Source organism: Mauremys mutica, chromosome 6, assembly GCF_020497125.1.
Source record: "Mauremys mutica isolate MM-2020 ecotype Southern chromosome 6, ASM2049712v1, whole genome shotgun sequence".
Taxonomy (NCBI): Eukaryota; Metazoa; Chordata; order Testudines; family Geoemydidae; genus Mauremys; species Mauremys mutica.
The window spans coordinates 99,664,848-99,689,720 of record NC_059077.1 but is presented as its reverse complement, the minus strand read 5'-3'; the positions used below and the strand labels follow the sequence as shown (position 1 = coordinate 99,689,720).

The window sequence follows — 24,873 nt, the reverse complement described above, 5'->3', positions numbered from 1 at the left end:
AAACATTTCCTTGTTGACCGACAATAGAATAGACTAATGTGAATCAGCGAAGGTTAGGAGTTTTACTGCCTTTGCTTGGAACACTCAAAAAAATACTACGTTCACTATTTGAAAAAAATCAGAATCCTTCCCCCTGTCCCTGGCCTGCCCTTCCAGAATCCAGTCCCTCACCTAGGTGCCCCCTTCCCCCCCAAAATCTAGTGTCCCCTCATGCTGCACCACCCTCCCTGCAGCCCCAGCCCCCATCCTCCTACCTCAGTGCAGCCTGCCCTGACCCTAGTCCTAGAGCCTGCTCCAGCTGGGGTCACTGGACCTGCTGGGGGGTGTGTGTGTGTGTCACACAGCACTAAGCACCCTGATCCTGAACCACTCCATTTTTGTACACCACCCCCCACTGACTCTAGGAAGGGGCACCTGCCCTGGGCACAGTTATGACCCTGAGACTATCACATGGGCCACAGCTGTGCTCTGATGGCCATCTGGCCTTTGAGAAGATGCTTGCGTGCATGTTTATTTTGCCTTTTGGGTAAATAGGAGAAGAGATAGTGGATAGAGAAAAGGCAGTAGTGCAAGTTGTTATAGAAAGCTTCTGCATTAAAGATTTTGGAAAATATGTAAAAACCCATTCAAGGTAAAGAGGAAACAATACTATCAGTATTGACTAGAAAGTGAGTTTATTCAATCTAATACTTATGAAGATTGGTATTGCTAATTTAACTACCCTAGATGTGACCTGCATGAAGAATCTTCTCTGGAAGAACCACCTTTTTGATGGGAATTATGTTGCTTTCTCTATTTAACAGTGGCAAAATAGGAATATAAGCACAAAGACCTGCCAATTCTAAGAGCAGGGCATCGCTACAAGCATTTTTACTAACACACTGAAATTCAATTTCACCATAAAAGATTTATTTTCTTAATCATTTACATCTTTTACTTTTGGCTTGACTCAGATTTAGATGTAGAGGCCCTCAATGAGGACAGTCGTCGTCTCTTGGCTATCTGCTCCTGGCGTTTTTCCTTGGCCTCCTTTAAAAAGAAAAGCAGCACACAGTGAGTAATGCCCAATACTGTTATAACTGAATAAAATGTACTTCAGTAAAGATGGAGGAACACATACTTTTGTTTGACATATATTAAGCATAATCGGATGTGTCCAACTGGAAAGCAGGAACCCCTTTTAAACATTCAAATTGTTGTTCCCAGTATTTTTCCCTCCCACATCCAAATTCCACAGATGCACCTACCTTGGCAATTCTATGGAAAGAGCTCCATTACAGCACACCAATCTATCACCACACTACCATGGTGATTTACTTGAATATTTTTTCAAAGACCTGTATTTCCAATGTATATTCATTATCCCAGTCAACTTTGGAGCTAGGGAATTCAATCAATAATCCTTACCTTTCACAGGTGGGGTACTTGATTTCAACTCTCCAACCCTACCTGCACTGGGCCTTAAGCCTTAGGGAAGTGAGTCCCAGTTAAGTCAGTTTAACATAGCTGGCTAGGACAATTATGTTCAAGGGCCAGTATTTTATATGGGGCCCCAGCCTACAATGTGATTACTAAAAAACTGTTGTACCAGAATGTCCATTCCAGACAGTCAAACTACATATGTAGTAACTGGAACAGCGTTTACACTCAGCTTATACATGTAATGTGGACAAGATGTCTCATTACTCCTAAAATGGTTAAAGAAAGCTTGAGCGATGTAACAAGTTAGACTGTGGCTATACAGCACATCATTAGGAGGCAGCTATCTGCTTGCGAACTGCTGAAAGGTGCAGCACTGAAGTCCTTAGTCATTGTAGGAGTCAGATTTTCTCCTGCAACAGACTGACTCTGTGGTGCTAGAGAGACACCTCCATATTGAAACACCCGGTCTTCAAAAGGAGTAGACGTACCTTCATTCTCTTGGCCAAAAGCTTAGCATATTCTGCCGCTTGCTCCTTGTTCTTCTGAGTTCGTTGCTTCTTTAGAGCAATACGTCTGCGCTTATGTTGCAGAACTCGGGGAGTCACCAATCGCTGGATCTTAGGAGCCTTGGTCCTGGGTTTCTTGCCTAGGAAAGAAACGAATATACTAGTAGAAAAGCTTATGTTTAGTGTTTATGGAAATCAAACAACTGTTCAGTACTACAAAGAACAAAGTTCCTCTCCACTGTGTTTACCTGTCTTACTTTGCAAACTACCAGGTCTTTGATTCGTTTTAATACTTCAATAGTAGTTTTGATGCTTTCAATATTAGCAGATCTTTATTTTATAACACAAAGCATCTGAACAGTACAGCTATTCTTCCCTCCCTTTTAACTAGAGGGGAGATTCTCAAACATTTACATGATTGAGCACAAGTCCCCCAAAAGTCAATTAGGATGTGTTCAAAATCCCTTGTTGCTTTTGAAAGCCTTCCCCTAACTAATCAACCTGTTTCTGAAACCTTGTGTGTACATCTTAATCAAGATACTGTTTTAGCATGATAGTCTGATCTGTTGTACATACATCATATACAGAGGCCTAAAATTTAGTCAACTTAAAAAAAAAAAAATCAAGCTATTGTAAGGATTTCAAACTCCAGACCTGCCAATTTGTGAAAATACAAAGTAAACCAACAATTCTGGTTATAGTAACTGCTGGTGTTGTATGAATAGCTAATTTCAGATAAATGATATTTAGGTTGACTGTCTCTTTGCTGACTTGTTCAATGAAACATTGAACTATTTTCTCAGGTCACCTTCAACGTGGTGGGGAAGTAGCAGGATGCCAAAGGCAACAGGTTTGGGCAGAAGAGGTAAGTATTCAAGGTGACAAATACATTCTCATTACAAAGAAGCACTGACTCTTAAGCATGTCACTTAAGAAGCACTGCTTCCATGCAAAGCTGGTTTTCTGTCCCAAGATGCTACTGAAGCAATTGGAAAAGTCTGAATTGGGGTGGGGGTGTCTGACTTTATAGCACTTAGATGCCAAAGAAGATATCTGGTTCTCAAAAATGTTCCGTGGGAGGACTTCCAACCACAGTAAAATTCAAATCTCAGATTCAGCCTCATTTCATTGATTGAAAATTACATTGTGAATCAGTAGCATCAACAGATGCATCTAGAGAATCCACCAGGTGTTTAACACTGACCTCCCCAGTGACTTTTTGGGGAGTAAGAAAGGATGCTCTAGCTAAAACTTAATACTAATTACTGATACTTGTCAGTGTTTTCATGGACAGTGAGCTCAAGATCTAGCTGGTAGAATGTTTGCAGATAGTGTGATTTTTAAAGTAGGGTTTCTAATCACTGCAGAAGCTTGGCTGCCATAAGTGTAACAAACCCACAAAGTTGCAGAATGTGTCTCACCTTCCTTGTTCAGGGGTCTCCTCACCACATACTGACGCACATCATCTTCTTTGGAGAGGTTAAACAGCTTGCGGATTCTGCTAGCCCTCTTGGGACCAAGTCGACGAGGCACAGTGGTATCTGTCAGTCCAGGAATATCCTTCTCACCTTTGGGAAAGTTGTCAGATTAGCTATCCTCCTAGATTTTAATGCTGTGGCTGCTTGGAATGAAGGCTATGTCTACAATGTGCATCTTACAATGGCGCAGCCATGCTACTGCACCTGCACTGTTGTAAGGTGAGCTGTGTAGCTGTTCTTTATCACTAGGAGAGAGCTCTCCTAGCGACAAAATAAAGCCACCTCCAGCAAGGGGTGGAAGCTTGTCTCTGGGAGCATGGCTCTTGCTGATGAAGCATTGTCCACACCAGCGCTTGTCTCGTTAAAAAGCTTGTCATTATGGGGTGTTTTTTCATACCCCTGAGCGACAAACGTGAACAACAAAAGTGCCAGTCTAGACAAAGCCTAAGGCTGTGTGTACTCGCCAAAATTCCAACACCACATTTGTTTGAGCCTGACAGTACAGTTACATACTTTAAAAAAAGTTCATTGATATTAAAGATAGGACAACATTTGGGCCTACTAGCCTATATTGTCTCAAGTCCACCCCCCAAACTTTGCTAACAATTATTGTGATAAAGTTTCATATCAGTTTTGAAAGACTAGTTTCCCATTATCCTTAGTAGCAATAAAAACATTTCAGTTTAGAAATGGACAGTCTGTTAATCACTAAAAACACACTGAACCACTTTGCTGGTTAAATGGACTCCTCCATGTATTTTGAGCCATGCACAGCACAGCTTATTTTCTCTTTCACATCAATACATCATTAAGTCATATGTTTACGGCTGTGTGAACCTATATACCAAGGCCTTTGTGGCCTTATCTACAGATTCTCACCTTTCTTTACGATGACCAAATTCAGGACACTTAAGTTGGCATCAACAATGCAACCCCGGACAGATTTCCGTTTTCTTTCTCCAGTTCTTCTGGGGCGATAGCAGGAGTGGCCCTTACTGAGCAGAAGGCGGACACGTCCATGGGTCAGAACACCTTGTTTCATGGGGAAGCCTTGTTTATCATTACCACCACTGATGCGGACAACATATCCCTGTTAAGAAGATGACATCTAAGCACCTCGTACTCCTTTAATTGTCCTTAAAAGCATTTGTTTCCATCAAACAAGAAAAGCACAGCCCTGTCCTCTATAAATTCCGTAGTCATGTTCTTTGTACCTATGCCCTCTTGTAAAACAGCCAGCATCCATCCACAGGTGTTCCAGACAGTTTACATGCAGCATGCCAAAATGACCTGCTTTCAACAAATCTAATTCAAAGTACTGTACAGTTTCAGTACCAGTGAAGGACAAGCATAACAGCAGAAACTATTCAAAGAGTCTTGCTGCTCTCTCGCATTGAATTAGTGGCCTTTCAAAGTCTCCTCCAATACACTGCCTTTAGGAGCTATGGGAATAGGTGTTCTGAGTACACAGCAAAGACTGTTGAATAACAATAACACTAACAATGGGCCCCATCAATTTAGTCCTCTAGGATTTGTAGAACAAATCTTTTTTGTGGGGAAAAAAGATTTAAAAATATTCCAGCATCATTTTAGCCTCAAAGGAGAACACAAATCTAGTTTATATGCAAACTTTGGCCAAAGTCATAATAAGCTGAATTTTGTTTAGTGCAGTTTGAAAGTACATTTAGTTTGACACTTGTTAATCAGAGGTCTAAACGACATGGTCTGAAATCCCTAAAACTTTTGTTCAACCTTCATAGTACAGTTTAACACACTACTGTTTACAGAATGACACTTTAGTCATAGCCTACACCAGGAAAATATAGATTTGACAGCTGGCTCAAATAAAAGCAGTTAAGTCATTACTGAAACTTTTATACCAACCAAGACTGCTGTAACTTAAAGCAGTCGTTTTCCATTTTTCATTGGCAGCCCCCCTCTGGAAATCTTAAGACAGTCTGCAGACTCCCAGGGGTCCATGGACCCCAGGTTGAAAACCACTGTTCTATGGTAACACTCTCATGGATACTCATGGACCCCTTAGACAGTCGTCGGACCCCAGGTTGAAAACCATTACTTAAAGGAATTACAGAAAACGTGGTTCATTTTCCTAGTTACTTTGTCCATAATCTTTTCCCCATTTGTTAGCTATTTGTGTTACAGCAGCATCTTGGAGGCCAAGGGTGATTACTACCTCATTGTGGTAGGCATCATATACATAGTGGGAGACTCTCTGCCCCAGAGAGCTTACAGTCTAAATGGACAAGATAAGCCAAAGGTGGAAAAATTATCAGTTTTACAGATGGGGAACTGAGGTAAAGAGATGAAACGACTTGCCCAAGGTTGTTCAGCCTATGGCACAGAGCCCTGATGTTTCATATCCATCCCTCTCTTTAAACCAGGAAAAATTGTTCTAAAAACTCTCTTTAGCAAGGGGATGAAAACTTTCAGATATTAAACCTAAAACCTTAGTTCTAGAATAGTGTATCCTTTAAGTTGAGTAGACAGTGTTAACAATGAATTGCTGCGCATACAGGTTTTGTTTTTGCCAGGTGAGTATGTGCAATCAACCTTAATGATACCATTCTTAAATTAGAAGAGAGCTCTTTCCTACAGCTCAGTTTATGGTAAATTCTATCCTCCAAATATTGATTTAGTGGTTTGCTTTTAACAAAACATTTCTTAACATTTTACAGTTTCATTGCACAGGTCTACAAAGAGCATTAATTCTGTTCCTTAGCAATGCCTGTTTTCCTCATTCCTCCACTGTAACAGCCAAGCATAGGAGAGCAAGACCAAGAACAGCAAGCAGTCTGCTGAAGAGAGCAGTGAAACAGATACTCTAAACACAACTTCATTTAAAAAAAAAAAAGCTCCCCATTCAAACTAAATATACTTTGAGACACTTATTTTTAAGGCATCATTACACCAGGCACTACCTACTCCATGCTCTCTCTTCAGTGAGACACTGAATACTTACTCAGTTTTATTGCTTATGCCTCATTTTGCCTCTAATATGCCAAAAATAAGTTCAGTACATTAGCCCAATTCTTACCTTCCATTCTTCACCAAGAGAATCAGCAGCAACTTCAGTGGCCATCCGCTTCTCATAGAAGGTACGCAATTTGCGCTCATCATCCACCTCAATGAGCTTCTGGCAGCCAGTGGCTGGGAAAGAGATGTTGAGCTAGGAACAACAACAACCAAGTAAACCCAAGTCTTTTCTAGAGCTAAACTCTCATCCCATGAAGCCCATATACCCCACCTGAAACCAACTTAGGCTCTGCCCCCCACCCCCCAGTGCGGCCCCGCAGAGCGATTCCCCTGGTTCCCGTCCCCTTGCGGGGAGGCCGCCGAGGCTCAGGAAGGACGGGACCGGCCCGACCACCCGCACGCAGGGTCTAGCTCCTCGGCCGCAGCACCGGGGGGCTGCCCCAGGGAGCGCCCTTCAAACGCCCCCCGAGGGGACGTGCTTCGCCCCGCCAGGAGGGGAGCTCTGCGCCCCTGGGGATACCGCGGAGGCGGGGGGGGGGGTGAGCGCCGCCATGTTCCCTGCCCGCCCCCCCGCTGCGGGGAATCCGTCCCCATCCGCCCCGCAGCCGCGCGCCCCAGCCCCGCCCCGGCGGCATCGGCTCCCGCAGGCGGCCCCGCGCCGAGCGCCAGGGCCATTGCAGGCCGAGGCGGCAGCGCGCGCCCGGCCGCTCTCCTCACCTTCATCCTCGCCGAGCCGCTCCCCTCGGCTCCGCCACGGCAAAAGAGGCCCTACTTCCGCTCAGCCCAACACACATAGGCGCGCGGGGATCTCGCGAGAGAGCCGAGCGACACGCCGCGAGGTCTCGCGAGAAAGAGGGCCCGGACGCCTGCCACAAGTGCCACGTGACCGAGGTTAGCCAATGGCAAAAGCGATTTGCGCGGCCGGTGTGTTTCTCGCGCCGGAAGGGAAGAGAAGGGGCGCTCGTGGCCGCTCTGTGCCCGGTGGCGCTGTACGCCGCGTGCTCTATGGCAGGTACCTTCATTGCCTCCCGGAGGGAGCCGGGTGTTGCCGTGGCAACAACTACATTACGTCACTCCCGCCCCGAAGACAGAGTTAGCTCGGAGCCGGTGCAGGGGGTGCTTTGCTCGCGGGGAGAGGCTCCCGTCCCCTCGCTAGCGCCCCACTGCAGGCAGGTCTGGTTCCCGCCAGGCGACCCCGCAGGTGTCTAGGTGAGTGGTAACCTCAGCCCAGGGGTGCGTCTCACTGGTGCCAGGCGCGCCTGTGTGCAAAGCGCGGAGGGCACTTCCTTTGCGGTGACCGGGTGCAGTGAAGGTGCACAAACTGCTGTGCGTGTTAAGGGCTGCGTCCAGGAACCAGTGTCCGGTGTTTCATTAGCCCTGGGGTCGCAAGCCCTGCACTGCTGCCCTTACAAGAACGTTGTGTCACAGGTATTTTGCTGAGGAACGTCTCCACTGAAAATAGTTCTGTTTTGTTTTTAAACTGCTTTGCTAGTATCTGCTGCTTCAGTGCTTTAACAATGGGTCATATTTTCCTCTATGCCAGGTTCAGGAAACTGTGTGAGATTCTATTTGTGGAATTTCCTTCTTACTGTTACATTGGGAAATTTCCTGCTCATTGTCCCTCTCTCTGCAGAATAAATAACCCAGATAGCCTCATTATCCAGTGGCTCTCCCAGGATCCACAGAGCCTCTGTCCCATAGGCTCCTGCTGGTCCTGTAATAAAAGTTGCTCACATCAGAGTGCTGGTAAGAGACTGGTCCTTATTTCATAGCCCCAGTCACCAAACATAGGTCAGAATTCAAAGGGTACACAAAAGGGCCAGGGCTTTCCCCCCTGTTACCATGGCTACTGAAGGAGTCATGCCGCCAGTGACCAATGCCCCTCATAACCAGGCAGACGGGAGTCCATGCGTGTTATTGCTCGAATATCCATTAGATCTGAAGGGGATGTGTTGCAGAGAACAGATTATTTCTTACCCCACCTTCTTCTGATTTGCCATCAATAATCTGCAGGCAGCGGAGAAACTTCCTCTGTGTGCCAGAGAAACTTGCTGAGTACCCATTGTTCCCCAACTTTACAACACAGGCTGGTTTCCAAGAGTTTGGATGTCTTCCTTTTGTGGAGGTAAAAAGGAGAGTATTGCCCATTTTTAGGAATAAATGAAAACATGCAATGGGAAAAAAATTTCACTTACCTTCAAAGTGAATGGTTATCATAAGTCAACAGTTGTGGCTATTCCTGTTCAATTTTCTGTGTGTTAACTTTATGAACCATCACATCTGGATGCTAGGGAATGTGGTTCTGTTGGGGTCTGAGAGACTAGATGTAGGAGTCCAAGAGATCATCCATAAACGGGCTAGGAAATGCAATCTGTTGCAGCTGCCAAAAACCAGCTTGTGGATCCAGAAATAGTAGAGCAGCAGCCTGTGAGCCTGGAATGGGTGGATGCCTGACAGCTGGGACTGGAGAGATTGAGAGCTGTGTGATGCAGTCTGATGAGTGAGAGTTTCAGAAAGATTTAAGAAAGACAGGCTGTGGCCAAGTGTTGGTGTCAGCAGGGAAACAGATCCAAAATGAAGGTGAAAACAGGATTATGTTGATTTAAGACCATCATATGTGTTTCCTCTAATTTTTTACATCCATGTGCGGAATGAATTTTATGTGCTCCAATGTGGAGGTGATGTGTGGTGAGGGTGGGGCTGAGGGGTTTGGCGTGTGGGAGGGGGCTCGGGCTGGGGCCGAGGGTTGGGATGCAAGGAGGTGAGGGCTCTGGCTGGGAATGCAGACTCTGGAGTGGGACTGGGGCTGAGGGGTTTGGTGTGCAGGAGGGGGCTCAAGGCTGGGGAACAGGGTTGGGGTACAGGGGTTGAGGGCTCCAGCTGGGGGTGAGGACCCTGGGGTGGGGATGAGGGGTTCAGGGTGTGGAAGGGGGCTAAGGGCTGGGGCAGAGGGTTGGAGTGTGGGGGGTGAGGGCTCCGGTTGGGGGTGTGGGCTCTGGGGTGGGCTGGGGATGAGGGGGTTTGAGGTACTGGCTGCCTTGGGGCTGTGGCAGGGAGTGAGGACTCCCCCCCAGCCCTCTCTCTCTCTACAGAAGCCTGGGGCCAGGGGAGAGGTTCCTGTCCCTGGCCGCAGCAGCTCCGAGACGGGGGCCAGGGGAGAGTGGTCTTTTCCTGCTTTCGTGGCCCTGAATAGCCTGCTGTGCAGCCACACAGCTTAAAGGGAACTTAGCATACGATGTACCTACAGTGGGCACTTCGCTTATGGTACACTACTGGTAACAATATGTACTGTTACCATTTGCATTGCTCATTTATTTGTTTACACATTGACTTTTCCTGTGTCCTGAAAGATTCCTCCTAAGGGTACTTCATGTGAGTTTGTTTCAGTGCTAATGGAACAATAGGAATATAGCAGTTCAATCTGAATACAAAATAGTGGCATGAGCCAAATAAAGCTAGGAAGGAAGGAAGATGTAAATTGTCTCCTTTTATGGAATCAGCCACGGAAACAGGAAAAGAAATGCTTAAAGTTTCCATTTCCCTCTTTACTTCCTCGTCCTCCAGTGTTGCAACAAGCATGGCTCACCCAGAGCAAAGAATCTGGCCCCTAGTGTAGAACATTGCTAATTCACACTAATGATGGAGACACCTATGATAAACTCATTCATTTTGCAAAATATCAAGTAAATACAGTAAAAAAAAAAAAAGCATCATAGGTGCCTCATGACAACGTGTTTTGTTCATTTATTTTGACAAGTATTCTAATTTATAAAATTTCTTAACGTGCTAGCAAATATATTGTAGAATATTTCATAAAAATAATGTGATGTGGAGTCTTTCACTCTAGATCACTGATTTCCATCCAGCCCAGGACACTAGTAACCAAAACTTGTAAGCATGATGAATGTTCAATGGTCCATGGGGAAAGATTTTTATGGGTTCTGTTCAGCTCCTAGTGTACAAGTGTACACATCACAAAACCACTACCATAATCAGCACTAATTGCTTGCACACTCAGCAGAGACACCAATAACTGAATGAGCCATGGAGCAGGAACTGCCCTCTGGCCCTTTGGGTATGTCTACACTGCAATGTAAGCCCAGGGTCTGTGGGACTTGAGCCCTCAGGCTCAGTGTTTGTAAACTCAGGCTTGAGTGTTCACACTGAATACTTACCCTGGATTTAGAATTTCTGGACCTAAGTCTTATGTCCACACTTGTGCGTCAGCACTACACCATGCAGACCCAAGTCAAACAAGCCTATCCCATGTTTCCTAGCACCCGCCCCACCTGTAGCTGTCCTAGCCCATTGTTTGTGGTGCACTTTGTAAATGTGTCTGTCCATCCCCTGGCTCTTTACAGGATGTCATTGCATCCTACCAACACATCCTGCTGAGCCATCTTTTGAGTCTGCACACTCCTGGCAACCGGAGCCAGCAACATGAAGGAGTCACTATTTGAAGAACTTGTCTTGCTTGAGCTTACACTCCTGTTTCAGGAAACTGGCAGAGCACCCATGAGATGGTGGTGAACATTTTGGTGGTATTTTCTGACCTATCTCAGGCACCTGTCAGAGGAGGACGATACAGATATGGAAGACTTGAACTGGCTGATGCTGTTCACAACTCTCATTATAACTGCTGATGCCCCCTCCATAGACCAGCACTTCTGGAGCAGGACCACAAGCACAGACTGGTGGATCACTTCATCACTCTGGGATGACCAGCAGTGACTCCAGAATTTTCATATGAAGAAAGCTACATTTCTGGAGCTTTGTGAGCAGCCTGCCCCAACCCTCCAGCTTCACAACACAGACAGGGGGGGCAGCCATGCCAGTCTAGAAGTGGGTTGCCGTAAACATCTGGAAGCTGGCTACCCCAGACTGCTACATGTCTGTTGCTAACTAGTTTGGTGTTGAAAAGTCAACCATGGGTAAAGTGGTGGCGGAAGTTTCTGAGGCAGTCAGGCGTGTGACTTACCCCAAGTTGGTGGATATAAACAATATCCCTGAAGCAAATGCTGGTTTTGAGAGAATGGGGTATCCAGACTGTGCTGGGGCCATCAACGGGACTCATGCCCATAGTTTGCCCTCCTCAAGGAGCACATAAACTGCAGAGGCTACTACATCGTAATGCAGGCCCTTGTGGACTACATAGGCTGATATATGGATGCCAACATGGCCTGCACTGGAAAAGTTCATGATGCCAGGGTTTTCCGCTGACTGGGAGTCTAACTTCATGGACAGGTTCGGACACTGTTCTGACCAAATGATATTGTCAAACGGAGTAACTCTTCCCACTGTTATTCTAGAGGAAACCACCTTGCTTTGGCTTATGAAACTATCCTCCTTTCAGAGGTCCTGGCAAGAGGTGGTTTAATTACACCCTCAGTAGGTGTAGAATGAGTGAGCATTTCGTGGATAGAAATCCCACTGGTGCTGTTTACAGAACTGTTTGTACACCAGTGTAATCAGTGCAGTCTGCATTATTGTGGCTTGCTGTTTGCTTCACAATCTTTGTGAATCCAAAGGATGAGCCATTTGGCCCGTAATGGACATATGACAGTAATGGATTGCTGAACCGGTACACACATCCAGAAGGTGCACTTATCACAGCTGGAGCAGGATACACACAGGCAACAGAAATCACGGATACTTTGTGTACTTGCGTTAAGGACTTGCCTGGACCAGTAGACGAGAGAGAATGGTACGTTTATGGGTGTATTTGTACAGTAATTTTTACAATAAATGAAGTACTGTCACTGTATGCTACGAATGGAGTGTGTGTGATTGTCACAAATGGTTAATTGTGGATGAGATAACTGCTTATCCAGTGGTGTGGGGACGGTGGTTTCTGTGACTTGAACTGTGGATTTTCATTATCGATTGATCTGAATAGATGTATTAAAAACTTGTATTTGGATACAGCTTCCTAGTTGTGCCTTATCATGTCTTCATTCTTTGAAATACACGTTATATGATGTGATGGAATAATGACAATAAACTTTTATAATAAAATAAAAGCCTTTATTTGTGAACATGCCCATTACAAAAACAAAAAAACCCAACCAAACAATATTAAAGCATTGTCAGGCAGGCCAGCTGCCATTAAAACACCAAAACACCTGTAATATACTAACACCAAAACCCATAATAAAATAAAGTGCATAATACAAACATTGAACTGTGAAGCCAATGCAAACAAATAAATTCCCTACTTTTGCATGTCCCTGGGCCTCCCTTTCTAGCACATTTAGTGCAAACTTGGTGACGATGCCTGGGGGTGGAGGACTGCTGGGGGTATATTTGACTTGTCCAGCTACTAGTGTTCAGTCTTAGTTGCATGGGCCACCTAACTTTTGTATTGTCCAATGTGTTTCTAGTCTGCATGACATGGTACCATGGAGCGGGCTCAGGATGTGGTACAGGTGGAGCAGAAGCCTGAACTCTTGTGGCTATTAGCCCTTTCTGCCGCACTCTGTCTTCCTCCCTCAAGCAGTGTTCCTGCTCCCGAAACTGCGCTGCAATTCTCTCCTTGCACTCTGCAGCCTGTCTGTGCCTTTCTACTTGCCATGAATTCTTTTCCCTTTGGTAATCTACCTGCGTGTTGGCCCTGTCCAGGATGTCCTCCTTAAGTTCATCACAGAAATGCTTTTTCTTTGACCGTTCTGTGACAGAAATCTCAGGCTTCTACTGGAGTGTGGGTAAGCTGCAGAGGTGGAAGGGAGTGAAAGTAGCCATCAAACAGCACATTATTGTAGCACTACTTCAAAAAAGGTTCACTGTATCCTCAGAGAAAAGTGCCTCTGGAATCTCAAGGCCAAAAGTTGATACTTTGTAAAACTCAGCATCATTATAGTCTTAGAGAAACGATTCCCAGAAACTCCATGGACATAACTGAGTTAAGCAGAATGCAAAGAATGTACACACAATGGTAAGGTGAAATTTAAAAAAACTATAGCATTTGTAAAGTGCAGACCATTATAGCCTGGGGGCAGGGTTGTGTGCACCATGGTTACTAGCTAAGGTTTCTCAGTCCTTTCAGGCATTCCATATTTTAAAGGACATAAGAATCCTGGAGTTCCCTGAATGGCAAAGGGTCATTCTATTCCATGCTACCAGTGGCAAGCCAGCCATGTATTCCACAGAGGTTTTCAACCTTATGGTAACTGAGCAACACGTTAACAAGTGGAGGAGGGTCTGGAAAATATGCTTCTCCCTGAAATGTGGTTACCTCTCTGGAGTTCCTACTACTGGAAAAGTTTGCAGCTATCAGCACCCAGGATTCATGGGGGAATGAACAGGATGCTGCGTTAGCATCCATATGGATTACTGCATCCCTATGGTTTATGATACAGTCTACTGTGACTACACATGCCCACACACACGATAATACGGACTCTCCAAGAACTGCACAGCCAGCTCCTCTCCCTCGAAACTTTTCTGGACTACATACAACCCCCCCAGCCCTATTAGATAGACATGGATTTCATCACCCATGAACTACATTTCCGCCTTCTCCCTGTACAGTTTACAGATTACAGGTGGCCTGTTATGCTGTAGCATGGCCAATTTGTACTGCACAGCGTACAAAAAGGAAAGGCAATATAAGGTTTTTACTTTTAACACCCCAGCATATCTTTGTAAGAACATACAAGTATCTAGTAAAAATTCACTGTTAACTGCTTAACTGTTGTTTGCACTTCCCAGTCTCCATTTTAATGCTGTGTGAATGGAGGGGGCTGATGCCAAAATGCTGAGGCATGCATTCCGCCATTAGTGGATACACACTCCTACCCCTGGCTCATAATAAAAATTGTGTTGGCTCATAAATCACAAATCCCTCCCATCTGTGCGTTAATAACAACAAACATGGAGCCAAAATATCTACCAGGCACTGGGGTTATTTTTGCCTCTTCTGCTTCTATTTCCACAGCGGGCTGCTCCTCTAGGGGGGTCATCAAACAGCTCCTCTGAGTGTGGACATGCTGCAGCTGCTTTGGCAGCAAAGTCTCCTTGGGGACTGGTGTGAGCACCAGAGTCACTTCGCTAGCCTGATCCGGCAGCTGCTGGCTCCTTTCTGGTGGTGTATGAGATTCAGAAGTCAGAAGGTTGCTATGGCTGACCAGGCTGTTGTGAACTGCTGGGGGCTCAGTGCTCAATGCATCTGATCAAACTCCTCATAAAAGAGGCAGGATGATCAGGAGTTCCCAGGGATGCAGTTCTCATCCCTGGCTTTCTTGGTAGTTGCTCTTGAGCCACTTAATCCACGCCCTGCACTGCTCTGTTGTATCCCCAGTGCTGCCAGCTTGTCTGCTAATTCTTAGTACATATGGTCATTTCTGGTACTCCTGTTGAAATTGAATGTCTTTTTCTCCTCACACCACAGATATACCAGAATCTGACCATGGTCCTGTGACCAGGTAGCAGTGTGCTTGGCAACAGTCGTCTTGTCGGTGGCCATAGCTAACTCAGGAGACAGTTCCCTCTGTTTGCAGCTCAGCAGTCAGAATAACATGGAAACATTAAATGCCAAGCAGCTGTACATGCACCAGGGAGTTGCATCTGTTTCCTGGGAGTCAATTGGCTAATCTTGGGATAGAAAGGATAAGAAGGCTGGCCCATAGCATTGCAGACTCCCAGGATGTGAGACCGAGGGATCTGGTCCCAAGCTGTGTTCATGGTACAAAATGATGCATTGTGGACCCAAGTCCCAGTGTGACTCAGGCTCAGATGCACCCACTTTGCAGGGCCCGGGTTCAGAAGGCTTACTGGTCTGAATCGGATAGAGTTGTGGGTAGACTGAAGGGGGGTTGGGCTTGAGCCTGAATCTGAGCCCAGGCTTACATTGGAATGTAGACATACCCTTAGAGGTTCTCTCTCTGAGACAGGCTAAGACACATTGGTGGGGCAGTGTGGGGAAGCTGGCTCTGCTCCTTTCTCTTTTTCTGTGTGTAAACAGACAGCTTTAGCCTGCAAAGCTGGCAGATTTTCACCAGAACGAGGGAGGGGGGCACAAACTGAACCCAGAAGCAGTTCTAGGAAAGATTACTGCAGTTCATCAATTTAAATGCTTCTAACAGTCTGTTTTACTTGTGCTGGTGCCTAGATGCAGAGGATGTTGCATTGAAAAAATGTCTGTGTTATCCTTTATTTCCCTGTTAGCTCACTTTGAGTCTTGAATGTTTCCGCCCACATTTGTGTGGGTTTCGGAGTGAGGACTGGCAGTCAACTGACAGCCTGGAATCCCAGAGATAGAAATTAAGATTTATTAAATCCTACCTCGTGCCTCCGCTGGGGACCAGTGGTTTGAGCATTGGCCTGCTAAACCCAGGGTTGTGAGGATCTAGGGCAAAAATTGGTCCTGCTAGTGAAGGCAGGGGGCTGGACTCAATGACCTTTCAAGGTCCCTTCCAGTTCTAGGAGATTGGTATATCTCCAATTATTATTATTACCTATTACCATACAGCCTCGTCTCTCCTGTGCTCCTGCAGTCCGGTCCTGCACTATAGAAGTCAATCAACAGGCGCTTGCACTCACTTCTATTGGAGCAGGAGCCGGCTCTCTGTGTCGTGTGTGGTAAATACAGGGCAGCAGCAGTGATTCTTGCAGAGAGCCTCAGCCAGCTGGGGGAGGCATAAGGCGCAGGCGCTCTGGGGCCGAGGGCAGGCAGGCTGATCAGCTGAGAAGCGTGCATTAAGCTAAACAACCCAGTGGGAGGAGGGAGGATGAGTCCAACAGGCTGAGAGCTGCAAAGCTGCTGCTTGTGGAGCTCCATATCCGGCTGGAGCAAAGAAAAACAGGATGAAGCTGCTGTGGGTGCTACCTCAATGTTGTCTGCGCCTTGCTGATTAGTCCAGGGGAGCAACAGCTCGGCGAGAGCCCTAGCACAGCAGCCGCTGAAAAAGCAGAAGCTGCCACAAGGCAGATCCACCTCCGTCATGAGCACCCTCTACTTGTGGGATCAGCTGCGAGCCGGCAGCTCCGAGGTAGACTGGTGCGAAGATAACTACACTATCGTGCCCACGATAGCCGAGTTCTACAACACGGTGTGTATCGAGCACATTTTATGTGTGTGTACATCTGTATGCGTGTCCCTGTGCCCTGCAGTGCCTGCAGTACACTCGGTATTTGTTTTTATATCTTATGTTTAATACGTGTATGTGTGTATATATATAGAGAGAGAGAGCGTGTGTATGTGTCCAAGGAATTATTTAAATATTGTTGGTACATCTTGTTTCTTTCAGTGTCTTTTAAATAAAAAAAATAAGATGCAAATAACATTTACATTTGTTACTTTTTGTTTGCTAACTTTAATAGGAGCAATATCCAAATATAGCAAAAATACCATCACCTTCTTTTGTATTTCATAGTTTTTTAGCCTTGATTTCAAAGCACTTCCATGGGGAGTTAAAAGGAAATGAGATCTCTTGTTTTTCTAGTTTGGGGAAAATAGCAGCAATCCCTCAGCTTTCCCTTGTCTTTTTGCACACAGGGCTAGAATAAGGTCTTGCATGTGACAGTGTTGATATTTTATTGGATTAGGGCTGTGGTATTACTATCCAATTGAATGACAAGTTATCAGTTTTCCTGTATCTTTATTTGGGGATGTATGGTAGGAAGCATCTTTTGTGATCTGGTTTCACATGCCTGTTTACTGTTGATTTTGTTTCACCACCGTATTAGGCTAACATTTTTACTTTAGGGGAACTTTAAAACATTTTAATTTTAAAATGAAATGGGAAATGTTAAGGTTGATCACAAAATACCATCTACTATATTGATTGGAAAATTTTCTGATCCTAATTTTGTGTATATATCGCTCTTAAATCAACAATATATATAAAGGACCAGCTATCAGTCTCATTTATGCTGGATTTACCAGTATAACTTTGACTTAATTGGAGCTACTCCAGATTTCTACCAGCATAACTGAGATCACAATCGGACCCAAAGACTAAACACCCACTCCCACTCCCAATGAAGAGCCATCAGTTATTATAGGTGGAACGCTGCTGCCCTCATCTTCCCACATTCAAATTTTCTGGGACCATCTAACTTGTGTGACGCTCTTTTCTTTCTTTTGGGAGCAACATGCCTGGGGTTTTGGCTAGCGGCCTTTGCACTGAAGTAGAGGTGAACACAGAATGCTGTACATGGAAGAACTAAAAATTGCTGCTGTTGAAAGTTTTGTTTTTCCCATTGAGATGAATTCCTTTCAGCTCTGCAATAGCAGCTTCTTTTGTATCAAATTTAGGGCTGGTCTATAGGTTTATCTGTATTAGAAAATTTTAATTTGGTAAATTGCTAGATTTATACTGACCAGTTCAAGCGCATCTCTCTTGGCCTGCTCTGCACCCAGACTTTTGGATTGATTCAACTATTTCAGTTAGGGGTGTGATTTTTTTTTTTAACTGAAATAATTATACTGTTGCAATCCCAAATCTGAATGCAGTTAAATCAGTATAAAGGTGCTATCCACTAGTATAGTTTATTCCCCTATCCTCTTCCTGTATGGGAATAGCTTTATACCAGTATAACTGCATCCACATGGGTGGGGACGGGCATTGAATAGCTTCACAGATTTGTATGGAAAGTGTGGTGTACACTGGGTCCTGCAAATTCTGTGCAGGGCTTCCTTCAATTTTAATGGGCAGTCATGCATGGAGTGCTGGTAGGATGGTACCCCGAGTTTCTCTGATTCTTTTCTTCCCACTTCACTGTCTTTTGGGGTTTCTCAAACCCATCTTCCTAAAAACTTGCCTAGCTCCTTCCTCTTTGTCTCCTGTTCTTTCTGGCTTTTTTTTCCTTTCCAGGTTAGCAACCGATTGTAGCGCTGCACAATGTTACAGAAGTACATTTAAATACCAAACCTTCTGCTGAGCGAATAAGTGAGGACTACATCATCTCAGTCCGTGGCTTTTTTCTTGCGGCTCCACACATTTAACTAAAAACAAATTCCACATTTGAGCCCAGCATTGCTGATGCTATAGTTTTCCCTAGAACCACTATCAAAGGTGATCTGGTGTATGGGTGCCCTATGATATCTGAGCACTTTGGGGAAAGTAGTCTGCTGTATTTGCCCATGTTGTCACTGCAGAAGAACCTAAAAAATGGGGAAGAAGTTTTTATGAAAGCAACTGTGCCTTGGGGCAGGCTGGAAATGAGATGGGAGAGGGTGGTGATATGCTGAGCAGATTAGCTAAAACATGAATGGTAATACTATAGAATGTAGTCCTGGAAAGTGCAGGATGAATGATCAGATTAGGTCAAGAAAAGACAGCTGTTTACAGATTTATGGTGGAAATCCTGGCCCAACTCAAGTCAATGGGAGTTTTGCCACTGACCTCATTGGAGCCAAGATTTCACTCCATACCTCTAAAATGGCTTGGGATAACATGGCTATGGGCCTGACCCAACGCCCATTGAAGTCACTGGAAAGCCTGCCCTTGTCTTGAATGGGCTTTGGATCAGGCCCTTAAAGTACTGTAGCAGAACCTTGTTAATACACATCCCAAAAGGCCAGATATTATTCACTTCTCAGCAAAGATTTAACAGCACAGTCCTGTAGTCCATATAATCTGAGTAAGAGACATGGGGAAGGAAGCAAACAGGGTTGAAACCTGTGATGCGTATGGCCCACCACATGCATTGGCCTCCCCTCAGGCAGGGGACTTATAGGCCCTTCTGCTAGTTGGTGTTGGCAGCAGCAAGGGCTGGGTTCAATGTCTAGAGGAGGAGAGCAGCAGAGACGCAGGAGGAGAGAGAGTCCGGAGGGAGTCAGCAGCTGGAGGGAAGCAATGAGTGCAGAGTGCAAACCGACCAGCTGAGGGTCTCACACAGGGCAAAGGCCTTATCTAAACACAAATTTTGCAACAGTTACCTAAAGATATTTTAAAATTTTTGTTTAGTTAGACTGGTGCAAACTGTGTGGACACTCCTAAATTGAATTTAAATCAGTGGGGTTTTTTTTGGAGGAGGGAGAGGGGGCTGCTTTGTTTTTAATTTGGCTTTTGTAAAGCTATGCTCTATCTGTGGCATTGCAGACCTATGTGGACGTTCTGGGTAACAAGAACTGGTCAATCTTTCTTCATTGTGCCTTTGTTTCCACTCTCGGGTCTTTTGTTGACCAAAATTAGGGAACCAAATGTTTGCAGTGATGGAATTTGGTCCAGTTTGTGATGCAGCTCAAAGCAAAGAACGGTTACATTAGGCCTTTTAATACAGTATATCAGGATCCCCTCTTTTCTATATAGTTTATTTTGATAAACCCAGAAGTACATACAGTGGCTTCTAATGATGTATTTCAGACCTCTTCCTGCCAACTGTGGATTGCCACGGACTCGCAGGGGCGAAGAAAAATGCAGGCCTGTTATTTACCAGGCTGCACGTGGCAACAGACTATATTGGTAAGGGATGCAAGGAGAGTGTGGGTCACAATGCAAACTGCAGACACACACACACACACACTAAACTTAATCAATTTAAAAGTTTTATTGGGGATAATTACAAGGGGTAAGGGAGCAGCGTATGATTAGCTAATAGAGTTAATGAAACTTAAAACACACAATGACTAAAATATCTACTAACAATATTTATAAACAAAGATGCAGCATTTAGTAATAACTGATACTTACAAATACAAACCAACGCATAACGACCGGCAAACGTAGAAGCTCTATTTGAAACACGTGAGCTGAGAGAGAGGCTTCGAGGTGATCAGGCTCGGTTACAGGTATACACAGGATACACGGGTATACACAGGATACACGGGTATACACAGAATACACGGGTATACACAGGATTTGTTTTCTTTCTCCTCTCTCTGCCTGCACATGGCAGGCAGGCCATAAAGTACCCACAATGACATCATAGAAGTGTCATAGGGGACGGGGCCCAAAACCTGTTTGTGTTCGTTTCTGATTGGCACAAGCAAAGTTTACACCATGTAGGGGAGCAGGTGCCTTAAAGTCTGGCTTCGCCCCCAAAAGGTGAGGAAATGCATATTGTCTTAGAATGCGTACAACACTGAATGACAAAAGAAGAGGCCAGGGCAATACCGGTATGGGCAAGTTCTATAGGATGCAGACAGGAACTTATCTCAACACCAACCATATATTGTTCTGTAACAGTCCTAGAGGCCAGTCCTAAAAAAGCCACAGAATTCCTCCCTCTTCTCAATAGCTTGATGATTTACCTTATTTTATTTTTAGGTGACAGGAGAGGTGGGTTGGTCAGTTTGTTTGTTTTTTAATGTAGGTTTTTGTTGCATTTCAGTCTTTTCAACATTTTCATTGTAATCTTTTCTTAAATAAAAAATTGATTTTAAAAGTACCAGTGAGCTCGTCTCGGTCACATTATCTTCTGAGTCTCAGGCTGAATGCTGTTTCCAAGTTCTGTTGGCACAGATTCACCGTGTCTCTAGTAAAGAGTGTGCTATTTTAAACTGAGCAGGAGATTGGGTTTAGCTAAAGTAAAATATTTAGAAAAAGCAACGGTCAAGGCTTCTGAAGAAAATGTGACCTTGTGAGGGGGCATCTTTAGTTTGATTTAATGCTTCTTGCGTACAGTGCTTGCAAATGAATATGCTTAGGAGCCCCTCCTTTAGTTCCTGTCATTTTGAATGCTGGTTTTATGAACACGTTTTGACCCTTCCTGGGAATGTAAGTGAGGTGACTGAATTTTAATCTCTCTGAATTCGGCTCTTGTGTAGAGTGAAGACTATATTTGAGGAAGGGAGTAGGGAAAAATATTGTTGAAAGAGCAAACACACCCATTAATGGCCCAGTCCTACACATCTTGTCCACCCCAAACTCTCATTAACTTCAGTGGAAGGGTGTGGGGCACTGGGGAGATATGATCAGGCCCTAAAAGGCCAAACTGGCCAGTATAAGTTATAGGTTTCAAAAGCGGCTGTAATTCGCCCCTTTTTTTAGGTGAACTCTCTTATGACCAAACACTCCCTCCAGCCTGAGTAATTGGGCTAGGCACTGAGAATGTAATAGAGGCAATGAAGAGGAATTCTCCCTCCCCTGCCCCTCCCCCCAGGGATGAAGCTGTAGGGTAGATGCTCCACAGCTGCCTGTTACAGCCTAAGAGCCGCAGCAGGGTTCCCCAGCCCATGTGTCTCTGCCTTCCTCTAAGGAGGACCACATGATCTATATCCAGGCAATTCCACATGTTTTCATGCAAGGCTCCCTCAGTCATCAAGAAGAGAGTGCCACCAGCTAAGATCCTTGTTGTTCACCTCTTGTTGTCATTATATACTCTTTGAACTGCAGTGACGTGAATATTTGATAATGTATTTGAGTAATCACAGAAGTGTTGCTCCTGGGATAGATTTACAAGGTATTTTAAGGAAGGGCTCATCTACATTATACATTGTTCCCAGTCCTGATGGATTTATACTTCACATTTCTCAAAGTAAAGACCTCCACTGCAGAACCTGGGTCAGCTTTGAAAAAATAGGACATATGAGTTTTGGTAAGCTGGAGATGTCATCAGATCAAGCAACAAATGTGCTTTTCTAGACGGCTTTAGACAGTTTGCAAACTTTAAAGGTTTGTTTCATTTTCCCCCTTTACTTGATACATTTTATTTTATATTTTCTTTTCTAGATAAGCAACATCTTGTTTTTTGTTTTACCACCCATATGTATGTGCTTATTTCGTCAATATGCAACCTGCTTCAACAGTGGAATATACTTAATATGGACACTGCTAGTTGTTGTTGGTAAGTTGATTTGTGTGTGTGTGTGTGTGTGTGTCTGGTCATGCACAAACTGCAAGAGAGAGGAAATTGGGTTCTTTTCCTGCCCACATATCATGTTGTTGAAAAATAAAGCAACCCTGACGTCTAGTGAGCAGTTTGTTTGAACTTACTTGATACTGAAGCAAATGCACTTTTACAAAGGAAAATGTACTGTGACAGTAGAGGTTGGCTGGAACTCTGGCCTGCTTAGCTCCGTTCTGCCCTTCCTTTGCGTAATTGCTCTTGCTACATTTGGGCTTGATCCTGAGCAATGCTGAGCACCCGCATCCCATTACTTTAGTAGTAGTTGAGGATATTTAGCATCATTTGGGAGGCGTTCAGGAGCCTTTTGTTTGTAACATGCTGATAATTTCTCTTCATAGAAGTGAATGTTTACCCATTTTATGTACAGAGGATCATTAATGTTTCCATTGTCAGCAACAATGGAAGATTTTGAAATACTACATAGATGGGGCAAAGAATTATTGTGCAGGTTGCATGGCTCTGTAAAAGAGCATGGGATTTTCCACCTGTAAATCATGTTAAGGTTTAGCCACCACCTGCTGCTACCCTTGTTTGACTTTCTCACTGGCTGGGAGGGAGTATCTCTATTTGTAGTTGTTTTTAGTTGTTTAGTTTGGAGTTGTGGGGGTTGTGTGTGTGTTTTTTAAATAATACTGTGCCCATTTCATTAATAGTGATACCCTGATGTGCTGTTTCCTTTACATAAGCTCCATTTTGCTATTTAGAGCTGACATTTGCCCTTTTCATAAATCAGTTGTTTTGCAATAAGTTTTAGCTGCCACCAATTGTGGTGGTGTTTAAGTCTTTCTGCCATTTCCAGACAGAATGATCTCTATGTCAAAGCATGTACTATTAGGTCCATTGTTAAGCAGCACATTTTAGTGCCATACACTACTGTAACTTCATATTGGCTTTTTAATTGATTCATCCAGGAATTGGATCTGTCTATTTCCATGCTACACTCAGTTTCCTGGGTCAGATGCTAGATGAGCTGGCTATTCTTTGGGTCCTGATGTGTGCTCTGGCCATGTGGTTCCCCAGAAGATACCTCCCAAAAGTTTTTCGAAATGACAGGTAATATCTCTCTCTCTCTCTCTATATATATATGCAGTGTTGTTGTAGCAGTGTCAGTCACAGGATATTAGAGAGAAAAGGTGGGTGTGTTAGTAACTTTTATTGGACCAACTTCTGTTGGTGAGAGAGAAAAGCTTTCCAGCTTACACGGAGTTCTTCGTCAAGTCTGGGAAATGCATTCGGAGCGTCATAGCTAAATACAAAGTGGAACAGATTGTTTAGCGTAAATATTTAACTCATGTTTCAAGAGACCATTCAAGGTGAAGTGACCCATTAACACCTCTCCAGTCATGGAAGGGAAGGGGGGGAAAAAGCGCTGAGCAGAGTGTTTAAGTGGGCAATAGATTGTTGTAATAGGCCATAAATCCAGTGTCTCTATTCGGTCCATGATTTTTAGTATCTAGCAAAGTTAAGAATTTAAGCTCCCAGGCTTATCTTTTGAAGGTGTCATGCAAGTTTCCTTTGAGGATGAGGGCTAAGAGGTCAGATATAGAATGATCGCTCTGTGAAAAGTGATCGCCGACATGTGATAGGGTGTTTTTGTCTTTTATCATTTTTCTGTGTGAGTTCATTTATGTGTGTAATGATTGTCTTGTTTCACCCACATAGTTGTTACTGACGCATTTAGTGCACTGGATGAAGTGCACCGTATGTGATAGGTCCTACACACACATATAGATCTTGAAAGGTGTGTTGTGGGTTGACAGCAGTGGAGGTATGGACTGAGTAGAGACGCTGGATTTATGGCTTATTACAACAGTCTAAAGTCCACTTAACTCCCTCATCCCACCCCGTGACAGAATGTACTCCTGTATTCACACTCTGCGCGCTATTGTAATAACCTTTGTACAAAATATGTCTTGTGAGGTATCATTTTAAAACCTCATAATTTGCTTGCCATTATTGTTCTGGTAAAATGTATGGCAATGTGAAGTTATAAGATTCCACTGTATGGTGTTATTAACACATGTTGTCAAACAGGTCTGTCCTAAACAAGGGAATCTGTGCTCTGCTTAACTTGCATTTAAGTAGTAAACAGAGTCATCAAGCAGGAAGGGAAACAAAGCTCAAACAGGGTGAGGGAAAAAAAGCAGCAGAGAACATCCTGCTACACAAACTGCCTGTTGCCTTACTCCCAGCTGGAAATGCTTCTCAAAGGGGGGACAGAACAATAAAAAGAAGGGGAAGACACCCCAAAGGACCCCCCATGCCCATTGATTCACTGCACTTGAAAGGACAAAGGAAGCAGCTACTGCGCTGGGGGAGGGGTCCTGACCCGAGAAGCTTGGTCAGTAAGACTGCTGAAAGCCTGTGGTGAGAAAACTTTGCTTTGAATTTAACATCGTTTGTTAAGTTAGGCGCCAGTAGCCTTTTATCTTAATTTTTATTGAAACACAAAAAGTCAGAAATGGTTACATTACTTGTACTCACTTAAAATCTATCTTTTCGTAATTAATAAATTGGTTTTATCTAATCCATTGTGTTTAAATTGAAGTGTCTGGGAAACTCCTTTAAAGAAATAATGGACCTAATATACTTGCATTGTCCAGAGAAGGCTGGGCAGTACAGGACATACCTTTCTGGGTGGAAATCTAAGACTGTGGGTGTATGGGGGTCACCCTGCAGTA

The 24,873-nt window shown here is 44.4% G+C and overlaps 2 protein-coding genes across 2 annotated transcripts in view; one reads left to right on the top strand and one right to left on the bottom strand.

The window, feature by feature from the left end:
* Window positions 1–887: 887 nt before the first annotated feature.
* RPS6 (ribosomal protein S6) lies at window positions 888–7,270 on the bottom strand. The gene is made up of 6 exons (XM_045022265.1): window positions 7,118–7,270; window positions 6,462–6,593; window positions 4,286–4,496; window positions 3,350–3,496; window positions 1,911–2,068; window positions 888–1,029 (listed from the first exon to the last, which is right to left on the bottom strand). Exons 1-6 carry the CDS (start codon window positions 7,121–7,123, stop codon window positions 934–936), a joined length of 750 nt encoding a protein of 249 aa, XP_044878200.1. The 5' UTR covers window positions 7,124–7,270; the 3' UTR covers window positions 888–933.
* Window positions 7,271–16,114: 8,844 nt separating this feature from the next.
* The window catches only part of ACER2 (alkaline ceramidase 2), a 30,078-nt gene continuing 21,319 nt past the window's right edge, over window positions 16,115–24,873 (top strand). The window contains exons 1-3 of the mRNA XM_045022266.1: window positions 16,115–16,446; window positions 22,015–22,129; window positions 23,104–23,245. Of these exons, the coding sequence (XP_044878201.1) occupies window positions 16,339–16,446; window positions 22,015–22,129; window positions 23,104–23,245 (365 nt within the window). The 5' untranslated portion in view covers window positions 16,115–16,338. The remainder of the gene's footprint in view (window positions 16,447–22,014; window positions 22,130–23,103; window positions 23,246–24,873) is intronic.